The 23,666-nt window shown below is 46.5% G+C and overlaps 1 protein-coding gene across 1 annotated transcript in view; it reads right to left on the bottom strand.

The window, feature by feature from the left end:
* HIP1 (huntingtin interacting protein 1) overlaps positions 1-23,666 on the bottom strand; it is a 297,153-nt gene that overhangs the window by 71,146 nt on the left and 202,341 nt on the right. Inside the window, exons 18-20 of the mRNA XM_063955990.1 lie at positions 23,485-23,617; positions 23,317-23,403; positions 5,021-5,110 (exon numbers count right to left, since the gene is read on the bottom strand). Coding sequence (XP_063812060.1) covers positions 5,021-5,110; positions 23,317-23,403; positions 23,485-23,617 — 310 coding nt within the window. The remainder of the gene's footprint in view (positions 1-5,020; positions 5,111-23,316; positions 23,404-23,484; positions 23,618-23,666) is intronic.

The raw sequence follows: 23,666 nt of genomic DNA, 5'->3' as shown, positions 1-23,666 counted from the left end.
CACTGTGCTAGGTGTCAGGGGTCAGTTTAGTGGCAGTAAGCTAAAACCTGTGCACTGCAAGTGAGAATCAGGATTGTGGAGTCTCTCCTTGTGTCTATCATTCCATCTCTGACCAAGGAGTTTACTGCCACACCCGTTGGTAACCCTTTAGGGTTTTGCTGTTGCCCTTAGCAACAGCATTTCGGGTTCTCTACGTATTAAAACACAACATCTTGCTATTTCCATCTGAGCAGTTCTAATACAAGGGAGATACCCAGTTCCTTAGCCTCTGGGCTTCTCTGTTCACTTTGTGTGTATTTTGTTACCCTATCACCTTCTGTGTACGTTATGTCATATTCCCCAGTTTGTCTGTGAGTCCATTTGTTTTGCATAACAGTTCAAACACCAGTACATTCCTGCAGACACTGGAGTGCATAACAGTTCTGACACCAGTACTTTCCTGCAGGCACTGGTGTGCATAACAGCTGCACCGATTGACCAAACAAGAGGTCCTCCTCAGCCAGGGTATCAAACTTGTAAAACTTCGCAAAGGTGTTTGAACCCGACCAAGTAGCAGCTCGGCAAAGTTGTAACGCCGAGACCCCTCGGGCAGCCGCCCAGGATGAGCCCACCTTTCTGGTAGAATGGGCTTTCACCAATTTCGGTAACAGCAATCCTGCCGTAGAATGAGCCTGCTGAATCGTATTACAAATCCAGCGCGCAATAGTCTGTTTAGGAGCAGGAGCCCCAATCTTGTTGGGAGCCCACAGAACAAACAGAGCCTCTGTTTTCCTAATCTGCGCCGTTCTGGCGACATAGATCTTCAAAGCTCTGACCACATCGAGAGACTTTGACTCCGCCAAGGCGTCAGTAGCCACTGGCACCACAATTGGCTGGTTAACATGAAATGATGAAACCACTTTTGGCAGAAATTGCTGACGAGTTCTCAACTCCGCTCTATCAGCATGGAAAATCAAATAGGGGCTTTTGTGAGACAAAGCCGCCAACTCAGACACTCGCCTTGCAGACGCCAAGGCCAACAACATGACCACTTTCCAAGTAAGGAATTTTAACTCAACCTTGCGCAAAGGTTCAAACCAATGTGATTGCAAGAATTGCCTTTTACGAAGGTCTGAACTTCTGGAAGGGAGGCCAATTCTATTTGAAAAAAGATCGACAAGGCTGAAATCTGTACATTAATAGAGCCTAACTTTAGGTCCGCATCCACACCTGCTGGTAGGAAATGGAGCAAACGCCCCAGGTGAAATTCTTCGGTAGGAGCCTTCTTGGATTCACACCAAGACACATATTTTCTCCAAATGCGGTGGTAATGCTTTGCCGTTACTTCTTTTCTAGCCTGAAGAAGTGTAGGAATGACTTCACTGGGAATACCCTTTCGGGCTAGGATTTTGCGTTCAACCGCCACGCCGTCAAACGCAGCCACGGTAAGTCCTGATACACGCACGGCCCATGTTGTAACAGGTCCTCCCGAAGAGGAAGAGGCCAGGGATCTTCTATGAGCAACTCCTGAAGATCTGGATACCAGGCCCTTTTTGTCCAATCCGGAACAATGAGGATCGCCTGAACCCTTGTTCTTCTTATAATTTTTATCACCTTCGGAATGAGTGGAAGTGGAGGGAACACATAGACCGACTGAACACCCACGGTGTCACTAGGGCGTCCACCGCTATTGCTTGAGGGTCCCTTGACCTGGAACAATATCTCTGAAGTTTCTTGTTGAGGCGGGACACCATCATGTCCACTTGAGGAACTCCCCAACGACTTGTCACTTCTGCAAAGACCTCTTGATGAAGACCCCACTCTCCTGGATGGAGATCGTGTCTGCTGAGGAAGTCTGCTTCCCAGTTATCCACTCCTGGAATGAAGACCGCTGACAGAGCGCTGGCATGTCTTTCCGCCCAGCGAAGAATCTTCGTGGCTTCGGCCATCGCCGCTCTGCTTTTTGTTCCGCCTTGGCGGTTTATGTACGCCACTGCTGCCACGTTGTTTGACTGAATCAGGACCGGCAGACCTCGAAGAAGATGTTCTGCTTGCAGTATGCCGTTGTAGATGGCTCTTAATTCCAGAATGTTTATGTGTAGACAAGCTTCCTGGCTTGATCACTTTCCCTGAAAGTTTCTTCCCTGTGTGACTGCTCCCCAGCCTCGGAGGCTTGCATCTGTGGTCACCAGGATCCAATCCTGAATCCCGAACCTGCGTCCCTCCAGAATCGTCAGTGAAAGGGCAACAATCTTCAACAATTGCTCCTTGGACCTCGCCTTTATGAGGAGATCGTCCAAGTACGGGATAATTGTGATTCCCTGCTTGCGCAGGAGAACCATCATTTCCGCCATTACTTTGGTGAAAATCCTCGGAGCCATGGACAGACCAAACGGCAATGTCTGAAATTGGTAATGACAATCCTACACAGCAAACCTCAGGTAAGCCTGATGTGTAGGATATATGGGGACATGTAAGTAGGCATCTTTTATGTCGACCGACACCATAAAATTCCCCTCCTCCAGACTGGAGATCACTGCTCTTAGAGACTCCATCTTGAACTTTAATTTTTTTAGAAAGAAATTGAGGGATTTTAGGTTTAGAATCGGTCTGACTGAGCCATCCGGCTTCGGGACCAAGAACAGGCTCGAAAAAAAACCCTTCCCCCTGTTGAGACGGGGGTACTGTGACAATCACTTGATTTTGACACAATTACTAGTGCCCCCCCTTCCCCCGTTTTGCACCCTGTTACTTGCACAGCAGTGTGGAGGATCGGGGCCAGCGTCTCTGCAGCCTTCTGTGAAGAGAAAAATGGCGCTGGTGAGAGCTATGTGGCTAAGCCCCGCCCACGACATGGCGCGCTTAGGTCCCGCTCAAAATTCTTTATACTGGCGGGGGTCCCTTAACAAGTGCCTGGGCACTGTTATATTGCATGCCAGTGGTATTTGCGGCCCCCATGCTGCCCAGGGCACCCCCCCTGCGCCCTGCAGTGCCGTGATCAGTGTGGGAGCATGGCGCGCAGCACGACCGCTGCGCGGTACCTCAAGCCGTCTTCTGCCGTCACTGAAGTCTTCTGATCTTCTCATACTCACCCGGCTTCTATCTTCTGGCTTTGTGAGGGTGGTGGCGGCGCGGCTCCGGGAACAAGCAGCTAGGCATACCGTAGCGATCGAACCCTCTGGAGCTAATGGTGTCCAGTAGCCTAAGAAGCAGAGCCCTTGAACTCTAAAGAAGTAGGTCTGCTTCTCTCCCCTCACTCCCACGATGCAGGGAGCCTGTAGCCAGCAGGTCTCACTGAAAACAAAAAACCTAAATAAAGTTTTTTTCTGAGAAACTCAGGAGAGCTCCTCAGTGTGTATCCAGTCTCGCTGGGCACAGAATCTAACTGGAGTCTTGAGGAGGGGCATAGAGGTAGGAGCCAGTTCACACCCATTCAAAGTCTTATAGTGTGCCCATGTCTCCTGCGGATCCCGTCTATACCCCATGGTTCTTGAAGCATCCCCAGCATCCTCTAGGACGCATGAGAAAGTGGGAACAAAAGAAAAACTGGGGACACTGCAATTATAGTAATAGAGCTAAAACATAATACAAGACGTCCTTCTAAAGCATTAAGAACAGCTAGGAAAGTAAGCAATACCCTGCTGTGTACCATACTGTAATTACATATATAATAGTAAAATATGAAAGCTACTATACATACTAATACTTTATTGTAAAACAAGCATTGTAAAACAAGTATATAATACACATATACCTAGTACAATATTATCATTGAAATAATTGAAATAATTTATAAATGTGACCGGTTACAGGAAATACGACAACACACCGAGCTCCACTGTTACAACAATACAGCTACAAATGATACAGCAGACCTCAAAGACAAAGAGCGATGCAATATGCCTTGGCTTTACACTGGTACACCTATATGTCCTTCCCTTCGCAATACAAGGCGCATGCCTACTCCCTATTATTGGGAGACAACTCTGTGAGCTGCAAGTGCACCTAGGCTAGCAGGGAGGACAGAGAACTCTTCAATGGCGCACTGTGCAGAAATGTGAACATCATTTCAAAGTCATTCTTTATTATGTGTTTTTGAGACTTTGTTTAACATCATGTAGCCTGTATCTAGAAATGTGCTTCTAGTAAAAGTATAACTGGATGGAGTAAAATATGTCTGTGGTCTCTTCCACATGTCAAGGAACACGTATAAAACTGCGATCTCCACTCATTTACCTCATTACAGCAGTTTCTCCCCAGAACATGAAATCTCATGTTTGCAGTCCTCACAAATGTAGGTGCCCCAGCATGGCTGCTAAGCACTCAGCAATGAATACCCTTACACCGGCACAGACGTCTGATTACCCACGCTGCCATTTACTCCCCAAACCCATGGGCTAAAGTGAAAATTTAGGTTTGTGAAACTGAAGACAACAGACCCATCAGAGAGGATTCTGGGCCTAATTCAGGGTTGATCGCAGCAGCAAAATCTTTCTCTAATGGGCAAAACCATGTGCAGTGCAGGGGGAAGGGGGGCTGGGGACAGATATAACATGTGCAGGTGAGTGGTATGGTATGCCGGCGGCCGGGCTTCCGGCGACCAGCATACCGGCGCCGGGAGCCCGACCGCCGGCATACCGACAGCGTGGCGAGCGCAAATGAGCCCCTTGCGGGCTCCCTCCAGGGGGGGTTGTGGACCCCCACGAGGGAGAATAAGTGTCGGTATGCCGGCTGTCGGGATTCCGGCGCCGGTATACTGTGCGCCGGGATCCCAACAGTCGGCATACTGTAGACCACCCCATGTGCAGAGAGAGTAAGATTTGGGAGGGTTATATTGTTTCTGTGCAGGGTAAATACTGGCTGCTTTATTTTTACACTGCAATTTAGATTTCAGTTTGAACACACTCCACCCAAATCTGGTTTTGCCCATTACAGAAGTATTTTGCTTTTGCGATCAACTCTGAGTTAGGCCCTTTGTGCTGTGCTTTGTACTTTAAAATGACCTGCAGTGTGTTTCCTGCTGACTGTTGCTGATACTCACTGTCAGATGTCCTAGTCTGGGCTCCTTGCATTATCACATCACCTATTCGATGTGCAAACTGAACCAGGTTCGGTAACACAAAGCTTACATCTAGAAGCAGAGTAAAGTAACAGATAAATCTTTATGTAATGTTCATATACATTTAAAATACATCTGTATTACGGCTGTTCTGACATCATGCAGGGTTGTCAACACCAATACTTTTCATAAAAGAACTAGTCCAATTACATTATATGAACAGGGAACTCCTTGGTGATTGCTAATGTTTCTATAATTTGTACATTATACCTATACACAAATACAGGTTGAGTATCCCTTATCCAAAATTCTTGGGACCAGAGATATTTTGGATATCGGATTTTTCCGTATTTTGGAATAATTGCCTACCATAATGAGATATCATGGTGATGGGACCCAAGTCTAAGCACATAATGCATTTATGTTTCATATACACCTTATACACACAGCCTGAAGGTCATTTTAGCCAATATTTTTAATAACTTTGTGCATTAAACAAAGTGTGTCTACATTCACACAATTCATTTATGTTTCATATACACCTTATACACACAGCCTGAAGGTCATTTAATACAATATTTTTAATAACTTTGTGTCTTAAACAAAGTTTGTGTACATTGAGCCATCAGAAAACAAAGGTTTCACTATCTCACTCTCACTCAAAAAAGTCCGTATTTCGGATATTTGGATATGGGATACTCAACCTGTATAGCATAACCTGTTTCGTTTACTATTTATTTAGTTTTATCATATTTTGATGATCTAACTGTCCCTTAAAATCAAGGTACCCTTTCTAAACCACAAGACACTGAAAGCCTCATTCAGAGTTAGGAGCAAATTTAAAAAAGGAGCAATTTGCTCCCTTGGCAAAACCATGTTGCACTGGGGCAGATTGAAAATATACAAAGAGATTAAAGATGGTAAGGGATGTGTCCCAGCTTAATTCTAAATGTAATTGTAAAATTAAAGCTGCCTAGTACTTGTCTGCTGCATGCAAAAACAGTCAGTATTTTCTCTGCATACAAAAAAATACATTTATTAGCACCACTTGCAATGCAGCATGTCTTGTTCCAGGAGCAAATTGTTCCTTATTTGCTCTTTTTTATGTGCTCCCAACTCTGAATTAGGTCCTGAGTGTTTTATATCCTATTAGCTGGAAAAAGTATTATCCAAAGTGGCAGCAAGGTACAGTATAGGAAAGAATAAGCAATGAGCTCTTATCGGAAAAGCCATTCCTGCTGGAGAACTGGGCGTTCCTAATGTCAAGGAGATGTACCATCCCAGACATATTTGCATCACATACAGAAATAAGCAGGAGAGAGTAGACAAAACGGTTTCTAAGGTAAGAGTTAGATACAATATACTAGAGTGCAAACCATAAGAGTTGCTAGATAACAAATATATTGTTAATTTAAATATAAAAATTCCACAACCTTTAAATGAGCTTAAATGCTAAAATTTTTAATTTTTGTTTGACAGGGAACACAACAGTAAGTGCAATTATAAATCTTTGCAGGGTTTATTTACTAAACGTCAACATGCAAAAGCCTTTGGTTTCTGGCACATTTAATCCCCAAATTTCCTGTTAAAAACATTGTCCATTTACATTTCAGACTTAGGCCCTAATTCAGTATGGACCGCTCGTGCTATCCCCTGCTCAGATTCACGATTATCGGGAAACTAAGCAGGTGCAGGAACCGTTTTTGCGCATTTGCAGAGTGGGTCCTGCATGTGACTTGCATTTTTGCAACAGCCTCGGCCTGATTGACAGGCATAGATGTTCATGGGGTTGCGACGCTCTCACAACACTGGGATCGCAAATGCAACAAGGTGATGTTTAACTCCTACTACTGCATTTGCATTAGTATGGATCGCATTTGCAAATCTGCCTGCGAGCAGCTTTACAAACGCGATCCATGCTGAATGAGGGCCTTAATCACGCCGGGAAGTGGTGATTTGCTTAGTAAATAAAGCTCTAGACGTAACTGAGACTGTACAGTTACATTTGTTCAAAGTCAATAGCACATGCAATAGGCAGTGCAAGGTAACAAACTAAGGGCTCGATTCAGACCTGATCGCTGTTTTGCGAAATCGTGCAGCGTCCGATTATCGAATGACTGCGCATGCATATGCACCGCAATGCGCAGGCGCAACACTAAACAACGACAGGATGGTGCGAAAAAATTTCGATCACAAGGCATTCGCACAGTGATTGACAGGAAGATTACATTTGTGTGTGGTAACTGTCTGTTTTCTGGGAGTGTCTGGAAAAACGCAGATGTCCCCAAGTGTTTTCAGGGAGGGCGTGTGACGTCAGCTCCGGCCCCGATCAGCCCGTTTGTATCGCACTGTAGGAGTAAGTCCTGGGCTACGCACAGACTGCACAGTATGGAAAAATCATTGGATGGTGAGTGAGTTGCGAATGGATTTGCAGATGTCCGCTGTCTGGTGAAGTTTTTGCACGGCGTACACATGCATTCACACACTTACACGGGGCGGGTTTTCACTGTTCCTGGGAAGCGACTATCTGATCGCAAACCTCTGCAAATTTGCAGCACAGTGATCAGGTCTGAATTAGGCCCTAATACTGCGATATCAAATGCAATATGTTTGCAGGCGTTACTTATTCTAATGTGGAGAATGTGCAGTTTTCCCTACACTCATATATAAAAGGGGGTGGTACAAAAATAAGATTTTACTTACCGATAAATCTATTTCTCGTAGTCCGTAGTGGATGCTGGGGACTCCGTCAGGACCATGGGGAATAGCGGCTCCGCAGGAGACAGGGCACAAAAAGTAAGCTTTTAGGATCACATGGTGTGTACTGGCTCCTCCCCCTATGACCCTCCTCCAAGCCTCAGTTAGGTACTGTGCCCGGACGAGCGTACACAATAAGGAAGGATCTTGAATCCCGGGTAAGACTCATACCAGCCACACCAATCACACCGTACAACCTGTGATTTGAACCCAGTTAACAGTATGATAACAACGAAGGAGCCTCTGAAAAGATGGCCCACAACAATAACAACCCGATTTTTGTAACAATAATTATGTACAAGTAATGCAGACAATCCGCACTTGGGATGGGCGCCCAGCATCCACTACGGACTACGAGAAATAGATTTATCGGTAAGTAAAATCTTATTTTCTCTAACGTCCTAGTGGATGCTGGGGACTCCGTCAGGACCATGGGGATTATACCAAAGCTCCCAAACGGGCGGGAGAGTGCGGATGACTCTGTAGCACCGAATGAGAGAAACTCCAGGTCCTCCTCAGCCAGGGTATCAAATTTGTAGAATTTTACAAACGTGTTCCCCCCTGACCACGTAGCTGCTCGGCAAAGTTGTAAAGCCGAGACCCCTCGGGCAGCCGCCCAAGATGAGCCCACCTTCCTTGTGGAATGGGCATTTACAGATTTTGGCTGTGGCAGGCCTGCCACAGAATGTGCAAGCTGAATTGTACTACAAATCCAACGAGCAATAGTCTGCTTAGAAGCAGGAGCACCCAGCTTTTTGGGTGCATACAATATAAACAGCAAGTCAGACTTTCTGACTCCAGCCGTCCTGGAATTATATATATATATATATATATATATTTTTTTTTTTTTTCAGGGCCCTGACAACGTCTAGCAACTTGGAGTCCTCCAAGTCCCTAGTAGCCGCAGGCACCACAATAGGTTGTTTCAGGTGAAACGCTGACACCACCTTAGGAAGAAACTGGGGACAAGTCCGCAGTTCTGCCCTGTCCAAATGGAAAATTAAATATGGGCTTTTGTAAGACAAAGCCGCCAATTCTGACAATCGCCTGGCCGAGGCCAGGGCCAACAGCATGGTCACTTTCCATGTGAGATATTTCAAATCCACAGATTTGAGCGGTTCAAACCAATATGATTTGAGGAATCCCAACACTACGTTGAGATCCCACGGTGCCACTGGAGGCACAAAAGGGGCTGCATATGCAATACTCCCTTGACAAACAAGTGTTGTGGAAAAAGCACTGGATAAAGTGAAGACTATTCACAGGAATACATTATTGGAAGAACATACCAATAATGGACAGCAGGAACAGACTAAATTCCAATGGGCATTCATCACAAGTTATACAGCGCAACATAAAGCAGTAGAGAAAGCCTTCCGGAAACATTGGGATATTTTGAAAAAGGACCCAGTATTGGGAGGAGCAGTACCGGAGAAACCAATCTTCATCTACAAAAGAGCGGCCAATTTAGGCACCAAATTAGTGAGAAGCTTACATTCAGGCCCTCAAATTAAAAGAAGCATCCGCACTAAAGGGTTCCATCGATGCGGTATGTGTTTAGGGTGCAGAAACATAAAAAGTGACCAGAGAAAAGTAGAGGAGATCGAAATTAATGGGATTCAGCATCGAGTAGATGAATTTATTACATGCAATAGCTGCAACATAGTATATGCAATAGAATGTTCATGCAATTTGTTCTATGTAGGCAGGACCACCAGGCCATTGAAAACTCGCCTGAGGGAACACCTCCGTAATATAAGGAAGGGACTGGAGACACATTCTCTGTCGAATCATTTTAAAAATATACACAATTGTTCTATCAATCACATTAAACAGTTTGTTGGAATCAAACTTATTGAGGGACATATACGGCAAAAAGGTATAGGTACACAACTGGCTAGGGCAGAGATGAAACTTATCTATGAATTGAATACATTGAAACCACATGGACTCAATTTAGACTTTGAACTCAAGTGGTTCTTGTGACTCCTTACAACCACATTGACATTCAATTCAAGAATCATCACCCTCACACCAATTAGCTTACACATTCCATACAAGAATAGGCTTTGTTATCATATCTTCACCACATTGAATCTCCCATTTATTACTGACTCTATTTTCATTTCTCTTGCTCTGAGGGTAAATCTCATATGAAAAGAAAGTAAAATCTAAATGAGGAGAAGGAAGTCAGAACTTGTCCACAAAAAGGAATAATTTTTCTTTAAAAGTCTGATATTTCTAAAGAAATGGAAGCCAACAATGTGAGGAAGAGGATAGCGTCACAGTATCACCATGGAAACCGGAACTAAAGATAGAGAACTGTTTTCAACACACGGAGCGGTTCCCATGGTGATGACCAAACCGGAAGTGACGAGGAACGGAACTACGGCAAGCAGGCGGTCTCAAGAAAGGAACGTGGAGACATCCACCACACGGAAGTAAGAAGGGGAACGAGGACATCGTGCGCCGTTAATCCGGAGACTACACGGACCCGTCACCATGGTAACCAGTAGCCGGAAGCTACTGCAGACTTCGAGACGTCCGGAAGTGTAGAGTCAGTACCCATGACAACGGATGGGAGGTTCATTAGTATCCACAGCTGAATTGAGTCGCCGGGGACAGGGATGGCCCCTGATTGGACAGAGGGAGTTCAAATACAAGACGAGGAAAAAACAGGCTCATCACCTTGAGGAAGACCCGAGTGCGGGTTGAAACGCGTCGGTGGAGGGACGACTACGGCGACATAGCTTTTGTTTTCGATAACCAGGACAGGTGAGGAGACAAGGGAGCGATCCGGAGCGCGAACTTGGAGAACATCGATCTCTTCACCCCTCAGAGTGTCCATATACTCTGAGTATCTGGTAATTCATTCAATTCTATTATCGCCTGTGTCACCCAATGAGCTTGGTTTAAGAAGTGGACTCCATGTTTTTAATTTGTTTGTTATACATATTCTATTTGGTAATTGTTCACATTTTACATTTGGATTCCAGCAAGGAATCATTGCACAAGTTATTTTAATAATTTTTTTAAAAAATAAAAAACGTATTATGCCATGCGTTTTTTTATATTTTTATTTCATATGAACCCATGATATATTTGGATCGGTTTGATGAACTTTTGTACATGAACATCATAACGGACGTCTATATATGCTGAGCAAACACCTGATTCTGGTAATTAGATTAATGTGCCACACCTATGGGGATGTTCGGGGAAGAGGTCTGAAGCACTATATCTTCAATTTCGGTTACTGAAGAGTATACACGGCAACCAACTGACAGGATAGTGGTCATATGTCTCTCTGAGTTCACATTATCTGGTAATTAGGCCAGCGATTCTGTCTTGCACACCGTGATTCGGGTGTCTTTCTTTGGGAAGTGGCATTCCATTTTGCATCCATTACCCATTATCTTGTGTACTACACCATATGGTTCCTTTTTTTTTTTCTTTTTTTTCCCTTCACACATGAACCCGGGGAACATTGGAGCTGATTCCGGTAGAAGATTCTCTTGAGAAAAGACTCTGGAGGGACTGTACACCGCCTTGAACTACAAAAATCAAGGGAAGTCTACATCATATATTTAGACTATAGAGTTAGCGCCTGTACATCTATTGCTTAACATTCACACAATTCTAAAACCCAGGGGCTCTGGAGGGATTTCCCCAGTAGCAAATAGAGACGGGCTGCCAACAAGAAGCGCACATCAGGACACCCCAAAACCAAACATTCACACTACATCCCTTGACAAACGTCTGGACTTCAGGAACCGAAGCCAATTCTTTCTGGAAGAAAATCTACAGGGCCGAAACTTGAACCTTAATGGACCCCAATTTGAGGCTCATAGACACTCCTGTTTGCAGGAAGTGCAGAAATCGACCTAGTTGAAATTTCTTCGTGGGGCCTTCCTGGCCTCACCCACGCAACATATTTTTACCACATGTGGTGATAACGTTGTGCGGTCACCTCCTTCCTGGCTTTGACCAGGGTAGGTATGACCTCTTCCGAAATGCCTTTTCCCTTAGGATCCGGCGTTCAACCGCCATGCCGTCAAACGCAGCCACGGTAAGTCTTGGAACAGACATGGTACTTGCTGAAGCAAGTCCCTTCTTAGCTCCCGAGGCCATTAGTCCTCTGTGAGCATCTCTTGAAGTTCCGGGTACCAAGTCCCTCTTGGCCAATCCGGAGCCACGAGTATAGTTCTTACTCCTCTACGTCTTATAATTCTCAATACCTTGGTTATGAGAAGCAGAGGAGGGAACACATACACCGACTGTTACACCCACGGTGTTACCAGGACGTCCACAGCTATCGCCTGAAGGTCTCGTGACCTGGCGCAATACCTGTCCCGTTTTTTGTTCGGGCGGGACGCCATCATGTCCACCTTTGGTCTTTCCCAACGGTTCACAATCATGCGGAAAACTTCCCGATGAAGTTCCCACTCTCCCGGGTGGAGGTCGTGCCTGCAGAGGAAGTCTGCTTCCCAGTCGTCCACTCCCGGAATGAACACTGCTGACAGTGCTATCACATGATTTTCCGCCTAGTGAAAAATCCTTGCAGTTTTGTCACTGCCCTCCTGCTTCTTGTGCCGCCCTTTCTGTTTACGTGGGCGACTGCCGTGATGTTATCCCACTGGATCAATACCGGCTGACCTTGAAGCAGAGGTCTTGCTAAGCTTAGAGCATTATAAATTTGCTCTTAGCTCCAGTATATTTATGTGGAGAGAATTCTCCAGACTTGATCACACTCCCTGGAAATTTTTTCCCTGTGTGACTGCTCCCCAGCCTCTCAGGCTGGCCTCCGTGGTCACCAGCATCCAATCCTGAATGCCGAATCTGCGGCCCTCTAGAAGATGAGCACTCTGTAATCACCACAGGAGAGACACCCTTGTCCTTGGATATAGGGTTATCCGCTGATGCATCTGAAGATGCGATCCGGACCATTTGTCCAGCAGATCCCACTGAAGAGTTCTTGCGTGAAATCTGCCGAATGGAATCGCTTCGTAATAAGCCACCATTTTTACCAGGACTCTTGTGCAATGATGCACTGACACTTTTCCTGGTTTTAGGAGGATCCCGATTAGCTCGGATAACTCCCCGGCTTTCTCCTCTGGGAGAAACACCTTTTTCTGGACTATGTCCAGAATCATCCCTAGGACCAGCAGACGTGTCGTCGGAACAACTGCGGTTTTGGAATATTTAGAATCCACCCGTGCTGTCGTAGAACTACTTGAGATAGTGCTACTCCGACCTCCAACTGTTCTCTGGACCTTGTTCTTATCAGGAGGTCGTCCATTTTCTTTGAAGACGAATCCTCATTTCGGTCATTACCGTGGTAAGGACCCGGGGTGCCTTGGACAATCCAACGGCAACGTCTGAAACTGATAGTGACAGTTCTGTACCACTAACCTGAGGTACCCTTGGTGAGAAAGGCAAATTTTGGGACATGGAGGTAAGCATCCCTGATGTCCCGGGACACCATATAGTCCCCTTCTTCCCGGTTCGCTATCACTGCTCTGAGTGACTGCATCTGGATTTGAACCTTTGTAAGTGTTCAAATATTTCAGATTTAGAATAGGTCTCACCTAGCCTTCTGGCTTCAGTACCACCATATAGTGTGGAATAATACCCCTTTCCTTGTTGTAGGAGGGGTAATTTTATTATCACCTGCTGGGAATACAGCTTGTGAATTGTTTTCAATACTGCCTCCCTGTCGGAGGGAGACATTGGTACAGCAGACTACAGGAACCTGCGAGGGGGAAACGTCTCGACATTCCAATCTGTACCCCTTGGATACTACTTGTAGGATCCAGGGGTCCTGTACGGTCCCAGCGTCATGCTGAGAACTTGGTAGAAGCGGTGGAGGGCTTCTGTTCCTGGGAATGGGCTGCCTGCTGCAGTCTTCTTCCCTTTCCTCTATCCCTGGGCAGATATGACTCTTATAGGGACGAAAGGACTGAGGCTGAAAAGACGGTGTCTTTTTCTGCAGAGATGTGACTTAGGGTAAAAAACGGTGGATTTTCCAGCAGTCGCCGTGGCCACCAGGTCCCATGGACCGACCCCAAATAATTCCTCCCCTTTATACGGCAATACATCTTTGTGCCGTTTGGAATCTGCATCACCTGACCACTGTCGTGTCCATAAACATCTTCTTGCAGATATGGACATCGCATTTACTCTTGATGCCAGAGTGCAAATATCCCTCTGCGCATCTCGCATATATAGAAATGCATCCTTTAAATGCTCTATAGTCAATAAAATACTGTCCCTGTCAAGGGTATCAATATTTTTAGTCAGGGAATCCGACCAAGCCACCTCAGCTCTGCACATCCAGGCTGAGGCGATCGCTGGTCGCAGTATAACACCAGCATGTGTGTGTATACTTTTTAGGATATTTTCCAGCCTCCTATCAGCTGGCTCCTTAAGTACTGTAGATGGTACCGCCACTTGTTCTGATAAGCATATGAGCGCCTTATCCACCCTAAGGGGTGTTTCCCAACGCGCCCTAACTTCTGGCGGGAAAGGGTATACCGCCAATAATTTTCTATCGGGGGAAACCCACGCATCATCACACACTTCATTTAATTTATCTGATTCAGGAAAAACTACAGGTAGTTTTTTCACATCCCACATAATACCCTTTTTTGTGGTACTTGTAGTATCAGAAAATAAGAATTTACTTACCGATAATTCTATTTCTCGGAGTCCGTAGTGGATGCTGGGGTTCCTGAAAGGACCATGGGGAATAGCGGCTCCGCAGGAGACAGGGCACAAAAAGTAAAGCTTTTCCAGATCAGGTGGTGTGCACTGGCTCCTCCCCCTATGACCCTCCTCCAGACTCCAGTTAGGTACTGTGCCCGGACGAGCGTACACAATAAGGGAGGATTTTGAATCCCGGGTAAGACTCATACCAGCCACACCAATCACACCGTACAACTTGTGATCTAAACCCAGTTAACAGTATGATAACAGAGGAGCCTCTGAAAGATGGCTCCCTAAACAATAACCCGAATTAGTTAACAATAACTATGTACAAGTATTGCAGATAATCCGCACTTGGGATGGGCGCCCAGCATCCACTACGGACTCCGAGAAATAGAATTATCGGTAAGTAAATTCTTATTTTCTCTATCGTCCTAGTGGATGCTGGGGTTCCTGAAAGGACCATGGGGATTATACCAAAGCTCCCAAACGGGCGGGAGAGTGCGGATGACTCTGCAGCACCGAATGAGAGAACTCCAGGTCCTCTTTTGCCAGGGTATCAAATTTGTAGAATTTTACAAACGTGTTCTCCCCTGACCACGTAGCTGCTCGGCAGAGTTGTAATGCCGAGACCCCTCGGGCAGCCGCCCAAGATGAGCCCACCTTCCTTGTGGAATGGGCCTTAACAGATTTAGGCTGTGGCAGGCCTGCCACAGAATGTGCAAGTTGAATTGTGTTACAAATCCAACGAGCAATCGACTGCTTAGAAGCAGGCGCACCCAACTTGTTGGGTGCATACAGTATAAACAGCGAGTCAGATTTTCTGACTCCAGCCGTCCTTGAAATGTATATTTTTAAAGCTCTGACAACGTCCAACAACTTGGAGTCCTCCAAGTCGCTTGTAGCCGCAGGCACTACAATAGGCTGGTTCAGGTGAAACGCTGATACCACCTTAGGGAGAAAATGCGGACGCGTCCGCAGCTCTGCCCTATCCGAATGGAAAATTAAATAAGGGCTTTTATAAGATAAAGCCGCCAGTTCAGATACTCTCCTGGCGGAAGCCAGGGCCAGTAACATAGTCACTTTCCATGTGAGATATTTCAAATCCACATTTTTTAGTGGTTCAAACCAATGGGATTTGAGGAAATCTAAAACTACATTTAGATCCCACGGTGCCACCGGAGGCACCACAGGAGGCTGTATATGCAGTACTCCTTTGACAAAAGTCTGGACCTCAGGGACTGAGGCCAATTCTTTTTGGAAGAATATTGACAGGGCCGAAATTTGAACCTTAATAGATCCCAATTTGAGACCCATAGACAATCCTGATTGCAGGAAATGTAGGAAACGACCCAGTTGAAATTCCTCCGTCGGAGCACTCCGATCCTCGCACCACGCAACATATTTCCGCCAAATGCGGTGATAATGCTTCGCGGTGACTTCCTTTCTTGCCTTAATCAAGGTAGGAATGACTTCTTCTGGAATGCCTTTTCCTTTTAGGATCTGGCGTTCAACCGCCATGCCGTCAAACGCAGCCGCGGTAAGTCTTGAAAGAGGCAGGGACCCTGTTGAAGCAGGTCCCTTCTCAGAGGTAGAGGCCACGGATCGTCCGTGACCATCTCTTGAAGTTCCGGGTACCAAGACCTTCTTGGCCAATCCGGAGCCACTAGTATCGTTCTTACTCCGCTTTGCCGTATGATTCTCAATACCTTTGGTATGAGAGGCAGAGGAGGAAACACATACACCGACTGGTACACCCAAGGTGTTACCAGCGCGTCCACAGCTATTGCCTGCGGATCTCTTGACCTGGCGCAATACCTGTCCAGTTTTTTGTTGAGGCGAGACGCCATCATGTCCACCATTGGTCTTTCCCAACGGTTTATTAGCATGTGGAAAACTTCTGGATGAAGTCCCCACTCTCCCGGGTGAAGATCGTGTCTGCTGAGGAAGTCTGCTTCCCAGTTGTCCACGCCCGGGATGAACACTGCTGACAGTGCTATCACGTGATTCTCCGCCCAGCGAAGGATCCTGGCAGCTTCTGCCATTGCACTCCTGCTTCTTGTGCCGCCCTGTCTGTTTACATGGGCGACTGCCGTGATGTTGTCCGACTGGATCAACACCGGTCTTCCTTGAAGCAGAGGTTCCGCCTGGCTTAGAGCATTGTAGATTGCTCTTAGTTCCAGAATGTTTATGTGAAGAGACTTTTCCAGGCTCGACCACACTCCCTGGAAGTTTCTTCCTTGTGTGACTGCTCCCCAGCCTCTCAGGCTGGCGTCCGTGGTCACCAGGATCCAATCCTGTATGCCGAATCTGCGGCCCTCCAATAGATGAGCCCTCTGCAACCACCACAGAAGAGATACCCTTGTCCTTGGAGACAGGGTTATCCGCAGGTGCATCTGAAGATGCGACCCTGACCATTTGTCCAACAGATCCCTTTGGAAAATTCTTGCATGGAATCTGCCGAATGGAATTGCTTCGTAAGAAGCCACCATTTTTCCCAGGACTCTTGTGCATTGATGCACAGACACCTTTCCTGGTTTTAGGAGGTTCCTGACCAGGTCGGATAACTCCTTGGCTTTTTCCTCGGGAAGAAAAACCTTTTTCTGAACCGTGTCCAGAATCATCCCTAGGAACAGCAGACGAGTTGTCGGCATTAATTGGGATTTTGGAATATTCAGAATCCATCCGTGCTGCTTTAGCACCTCTTGAGATAGTGCTAATCCCATCTCTAGCTGTTCTCTGGACCTTGCCCTTATTAGGAGATCGTCCAAGTATGGGATAATTAATACGCCTTTTCTTCGAAGAAGAATCATCATCTCGGCCATTACCTTTGTAAAGACCCGAGGTGCCGTGGACAAACCAAACGGCAGCGTCTGAAACTGATAGTGACAGTTTTGTACAACGAACCTGAGGTACCCCTGGTGTGAGGGGTAAATTGGAACGTGGAGATACGCATCCTTGATGTCCAAGGATACCATAAAGTCCCCTTCTTCCAGGTTCGCTATCACTGCTCTGAGTGACTCCATCTTGAACTTGAACTTCTTTATGTACAGGTTCAAGGACTTCAGATTTAGAATAGGCCTTACCGAGCCATCCGGCTTCGGTACCACAAATAGAGTGGAATAATACCCCTTCCCTTGTTGTAGAAGAGGTACCTTGACTATCACCTGCTGAGAGTACAGCTTGTGAATGGCTTCCAAAACCGTCTCCCTTTCGGAGGGGGACGTTGGTAAAGCAGACTTCAGGAAACGGCGAGGTGGATCTGTCTCTAATTCCAACCTGTACCCCTGAGATATTATCTGCAGGATCCAGGGATCTACCTGCGAGTGAGCCCACTGCGCGCTGTAATTTTTGAGACGACCGCCCACCGTCCCCGAGTCCGCTAGAGAAGCCCCAGCGTCATGCTGAGGCTTTTGTAGAAGCCGGGGAGGGCTTCTGTTCCTGGGAAGGAGCTGCCTGTTGCTGTCTCTTCCCTCGACCTCTGCCTCGTGGCAGATATGAATAGCCCTTTGCTCTCTTATTTTTAAAGGAACGAAAGGGCTGCGGTTGAAAAGTCGGTGCCTTTTTCTGTTGGGGAGTGACTTGAGGTAGAAAGGTGGATTTCCCGGCTGTAGCCGTGGCCACCAAATCTGATAGACCGACTCCAAATAACTCCTCCCCTTTATACGGCAAAACTTCCATATGCCGTTTTGAATCCGCATCGCCTGTCCACTGTCGCGTCCATAAAGCTCTTCTGGCCGAAATGGACATAGCACTTACCGTGATGCCAGTGTGCAGATATCCCTCTGTGCATCACGCATATAAAGAAATGCATCCTTTATTTGTTCTAACGACAGTAAAATATTGTCCCTGTCCAGGGTATCAATATTTTCAATCAGGGACTCTGACCAAACTACCCCAGCACTGCACATCCAGGCAGTCGCTATAGCTGGTCGTAGTATAACACCTGCATGTGTGTATATACTTTTTTGGATATTTTCCATCCTCCTATCTGATGGATCTTTAAGTGCGGCCGTCTCAGGAGAGGGTAACGCCACTTGTTTAGATAAGCGTGTTAGCGCCTTGTCCACCCTAGGAGGTGTTTCCCAGCGCTCCCTAACCTCTGGCGGGAAAGGGTATAATGCCAATAATTTCTTTGAAATTATCAGCTTTTTATCAGGGGCAACCCACGCTTCATCACACACGTCATTTAATTCTTCTGATTCAGGAAAAACTATAGGTAGTTTTTTCACACCCCACATAATACCCTGTTTAGTGGTACCTGTAGTATCAGCTAAATGTAACGCCTCCTTCATTGCCAAAATCATATAACGTGTGGCCCTACTGGAAAATACGGTTGATTCGTCACCGTCACCACTGGAATCAGTGCCTGTGTCTGGGTCTGTGTCGACCGACTGAGGCAAAGGGCGTTTCACAGCCCCTGACGGTGTTTGAGGCGCCTGGACAGGCACTAATTGATTGTCCGGCCGCCTCATGTCGTCAAACGACTGCTTAAGCGAGTTGACGCTATCCCGTAATTCCACAAATAAAGGCATCCATTCTGGTGTCGACCCCCTAGGAGGTGACATCCCCATATTTGGCAATTGCTCCGCCTCCACACCAATATCGTCCTCATACATGTCGACACACACGTACCGACACACAGCAGACACACAGGGAATGCTCTACACGAAGACAGGACCCACTAGCCCTTTGGGGAGACAGAGGGAGAGTCTGCCAGCACACACCAAAAAAGCGCTATATATGACAGGGATAGCCTTATAATAAGTGCTCCCTTATAGCTGCTTTATATATATCAAAATATTGCCATTAAATTTGCCCCCCCTCTCTGTTTTACCCTGTTTCTGTAGTGCAGTGCAGGGGAGAGACCTGGGAGCCGTCCTGACCAGCGGAGCTGTGAGAGGAAATGGCGCCGTGTGCTGAGGAGATAGGCCCCGCCCCTTTTCCGGCGGGCTCGTCTCCCGCTATTTTGTGAATCCAGGCAGGGGTTAAATATCTCCATATAGCCTCTGGGGGCTATATGTGAGGTATTTTTAGCCTTTTAATAGGTTTTCATTTGCCTCCCAGGGCGCCCCCCCCCAGCGCCCTGCACCCTCAGTGACTGCGTGTGAAGTGTGCTGAGAGGAAAATGGCGCACAGCTGCAGTGCTGTGCGCTACCTTTAGAAGACTGCAGGAGTCTTCAGCCGCCGATTCTGGACCTCTTCTTACTTCAGCATCTGCAAGGGGGCCGGCGGCGCGGCTCCGGTGACCATCCAGGCTGTACCTGTGATCGTCCCTCTGGAGCTGATGTCCAGTAGCCAAGAAGCCAATCCATCCTGCACGCAGGTGAGTTCACTTCTTCTCCCCTCTGTCCCTCGTTGCAGTGATCCTGTTGCCAGCAGGAATCACTGTAAAATAAAAAACCTAAGCTAAACTTTCTCTAAGCAGCTCTTTATGAGAGCCACCTAGAATTGCACCCTTCTCGGCCGGGCACAAAAATCTAACTGGAGTCTGGAGGAGGGTCATAGGGGGAGGAGCCAGTGCACACCACCTGATCTGGAAAAGCTTTACTTTTTGTGCCCTGTCTCCTGCGGAGCCGCTATTCCCCATGGTCCTTTCAGGAACCCCAGCATCCACTAGGACGATAGAGAAATATGTAACACCTCCTTCATTGCCCTTAACGTGTGGCCCTAAAGGAAAATACGTTTGTTTCTTCACCGTCGACACTGAAATCAGTGTCCGTGTCTGAGTCTGTGTCGACCGACTGAGGTAAATGGGCGTTTTACAGCCCCTGACGGTGTTTGAGACGCCTGGACAGGTACTAATTTGTTCGCCGGCCGTCTCATGTCGTCAACCGGCTTGCAGCGTGTTGACATTATCACGTAATTCCATAAATAAGCCATCCATTCCCGTGTCGACTCCCTAGAGAGTGACATCACCATTACAGGCAATTTGCTCCGCCTCCTCACCAACATTTTCCTCATACATGTCGACACACACGTACCGACATACAGCACACACATAGGGAATGCTCTGATAGAGGACAGGACCCACTAGCCCTTTGGGGAGACAGAGGGAGAGTTTGCCAGCACACACCAAAACGCTATAATTATACAGGGACAACCTTTATATAAGTGTTCCTCCCTTATAGCATTTTAATATATATTCATATCGCCAAATCAGTGCCCCCCCTCTCTGTTTTAACCCTGTTTCTGTAGTGCAGTGCAGGGGAGAGCATGGGAGCCTTCCCACCAGCATTTCTGTGAGGGAAAATGGCGCTGTGTGCTGAGGAGAATAGGCCCCGCCCCCTTTTCGGCGGGCTTCTTCTCCGGAGTCTGTGATATCTGGCAGGGGTTAAATACATCCATATAGCCTCAAGGGCTATATGTGATGTATTTTTCGCCATACAGGTATTATACATTGCTGCCCAGGGCGCCCCCCCCGCGCCCTGCACCCTCCGTGACCGCTGTGTAAAGTGTGCTGACAACAATGGCGCACAGCTGCAGTGCTGTGCGCTACCTGATGAAGACTGAAAGTCTTCTGCCGCCTGGTTCCGGACCTCTTCAATCTTCAGCATCTGCAAGGGGGGTCGGCGGCGCGGCTCCGGGACGAACCCCAGGGCGAGACCTGTGTTCCGACTCCCTCTGGAGCTAATGGTGTCCAGTAGCCTAAGAAGCCAATCCATCCTGCACGCAGGTGAGTTCACTTCTCTCCCCTAAGTCCCTCGATGCAGTGAGCCTGTTGCCAGCAGGACTCACTGAAAATAAAGAACCTAAAAACTTTTTCTAAGCAACTCTTTAAGAGAGCCACCTAGATTGCACCCTGCTCGGACGGGCACAAAAACCTAACTTAGGCTTGGAGGAGGGTCATAGGGGGAGGAGCCAGTACACACCATGTGATCCTAAAAGCTTACTTTTTGTGCCCTGTCTCCTGCGGAGCCGCTATTCCCCATGGTCCTGACGGAGTCCCCAGCATCCACTAGGACGTTAGAGAAATGTCAAGATAATGGTCATAATGTTGATATAAACATCGTGTCAATAGTCGTCATGTCGACATATCGGTTTTTCAGTATTTAACTTTTGCCATAATCGCAGCCTAATCCTAATGGGACCACTGACATGTACTATCGACATTGTGACAGTCAACATTCACAATTTCGACATAACAACCATGTTGACACTCTGGTGTCAACATAATAATGACATACCCATATAAGTATAAGTTGTTGTGCACAATTCACTGTTGTGTGTATTAAACACTGATCATCAGCTTCTGCAAAATACTGACACCCTGTGGCTGAAATCAGTAACTAAATAACTGTAACTACATTGTACCCTACATCAGACAATGGGAGAGATTCATTAAAGCTTGGAGAGAGATACAGTGGAGAAAGATAAAGTACTAGCCAATATTTTAAACGCCGTCTGTAAAATTATACAAGCCTATTGGTTAGTAATGTGTTTGAAAAGAGTACCGAGGAAGTACAATTATATAGCTCACTGGTTTCACAGGGTTCCGGAAGAACAGTCAGTAGGTCGACCCCATATGGTCAACATGCATTATGTTGACAGGTACAAAAGGTCGACGTGTAAACAATCGACAGTGGTTAAGGTCGACAGGTTCAAATGGGCGACATGGCAATGGTCGACACACATATGGTTGACACATGTTTTTTAAAATATTTCTTCACAATTTTTTCAGCTTGTACCATCTACGTGGACTACGATTGGGAATAGCAACGTTGCCTGAAGAGTAGCGAGACTGATCTTTGGCACCAAACATATGGGGTCTATCTACTAAGCCTTGGATGGAGATAAAGTAGATGGAGATAAAGTACCAGCCAACCAGCTCCTGTCTGTCATTTTTTTAAACTGTGACTTGGCAGTTAGGAGCTGATTGGCTGGTACTTTATCTCAGTCTACTTTATCTCCATCCAAGGCTTAGTAAATTGACCCGACAGTGCTGGTGCAAGTGCACACTGATGGTAGGGGCAGCACCACTGCAGAGAAGAGCACAGGGATGCATATCGACAAATATATGCATTTAGTTCTGTTCATGCAATACGGGAGCAATCACAGCCGTCCTGCATTGTACCCTACATCAGGCAATGGGAGAGATTTACTAAAACTTGGAGAGAGAGAGATACAGTGGAGAAAAGATAAAGTACTAGCCAATCAGCTCATGTCATTTTTCAAACACTGTCTGTAAAATGATACAGGCTGATTGGTTAGTAATATAGCTCTCTCCAAGGTTTGATAAATCCCCTCCCCCCTTGCTGTGTAAAGCTTAATATAATATGTATGTCACAAGCATATGTATATATACTAGCAACATGAGCATATGGTAAAGCAGAAGATGTAAGAGGCAATACACAGCATCAATAACAATAACAAGCAAGAGAGGAAGTAGTGAGCGTGAGATGTTCATGAGAGAGAACAGGAGTGCAAGATTCAGATTGTGGGGGTATAGGTAGAAGTGCAGATGGTGAATGGGAAAAAAATGCAAAGAAAATACTGTAGCAGAGAAAGTGGGGACTTGGGAGATCTTAATAAGCGGACTTTATATCTCATAGGATCAACCAGGCACGACTCACAGCAGTCACATATGCTCAGCCATGAAAGTAATATAAGTAATTAGGTTTAATGGAAGGCTGAAAGGTAAGAGAAGAATGAACGTAATTTCACATGACCGTTAGTTTCACAGGCTCCAGTCCCTAAAAGTAGCAGCTGTTCTCATCTTCTTTAGTGACCCTGTCCAGTCTAACTACTACACATTTCCTCCACTTGCCTGCTACACTCTTTACAGCTTTTGGTCCTCTCTCATCCTTTCTTCTCACCTGAAGTATCAGACATGTGTCTTTTCCAAGTCTCATCTAATTTCTCGGTGCTTTCTACAGCCGCCGCTGTTCTGGAGATGAGAAAATCTGAAAAGTAACACAAGGTCAGTGGGTTTGAAGTTCAAATCCACAGAAAGTATATAAATGTGCCTTAGGCTGTATAATCACCCGTAGACACGCTGCCATTTGTGTAGAGGGGTTCATCTAGTTGGTGGAGAGCATCTTGAATGATGTTTTCTGCTTCCTGCAGGAGGCGCTGTAGAACGCTTTCTTCAAGTTCTTTTTGTTGTGTTTGGCTCTCCTGTGTGGAGACAATTAGCTTTATTACATCAGACATGTAATGGGCCCTA

Source organism: Pseudophryne corroboree, chromosome 2 (genome assembly GCF_028390025.1).
Source record: "Pseudophryne corroboree isolate aPseCor3 chromosome 2, aPseCor3.hap2, whole genome shotgun sequence".
Taxonomy (NCBI): Eukaryota; Metazoa; Chordata; class Amphibia; order Anura; family Myobatrachidae; genus Pseudophryne; species Pseudophryne corroboree.
The sequence above is the reverse complement of the archived record's forward strand: the minus strand, read 5'-3'. Positions and strand labels throughout refer to the sequence as shown.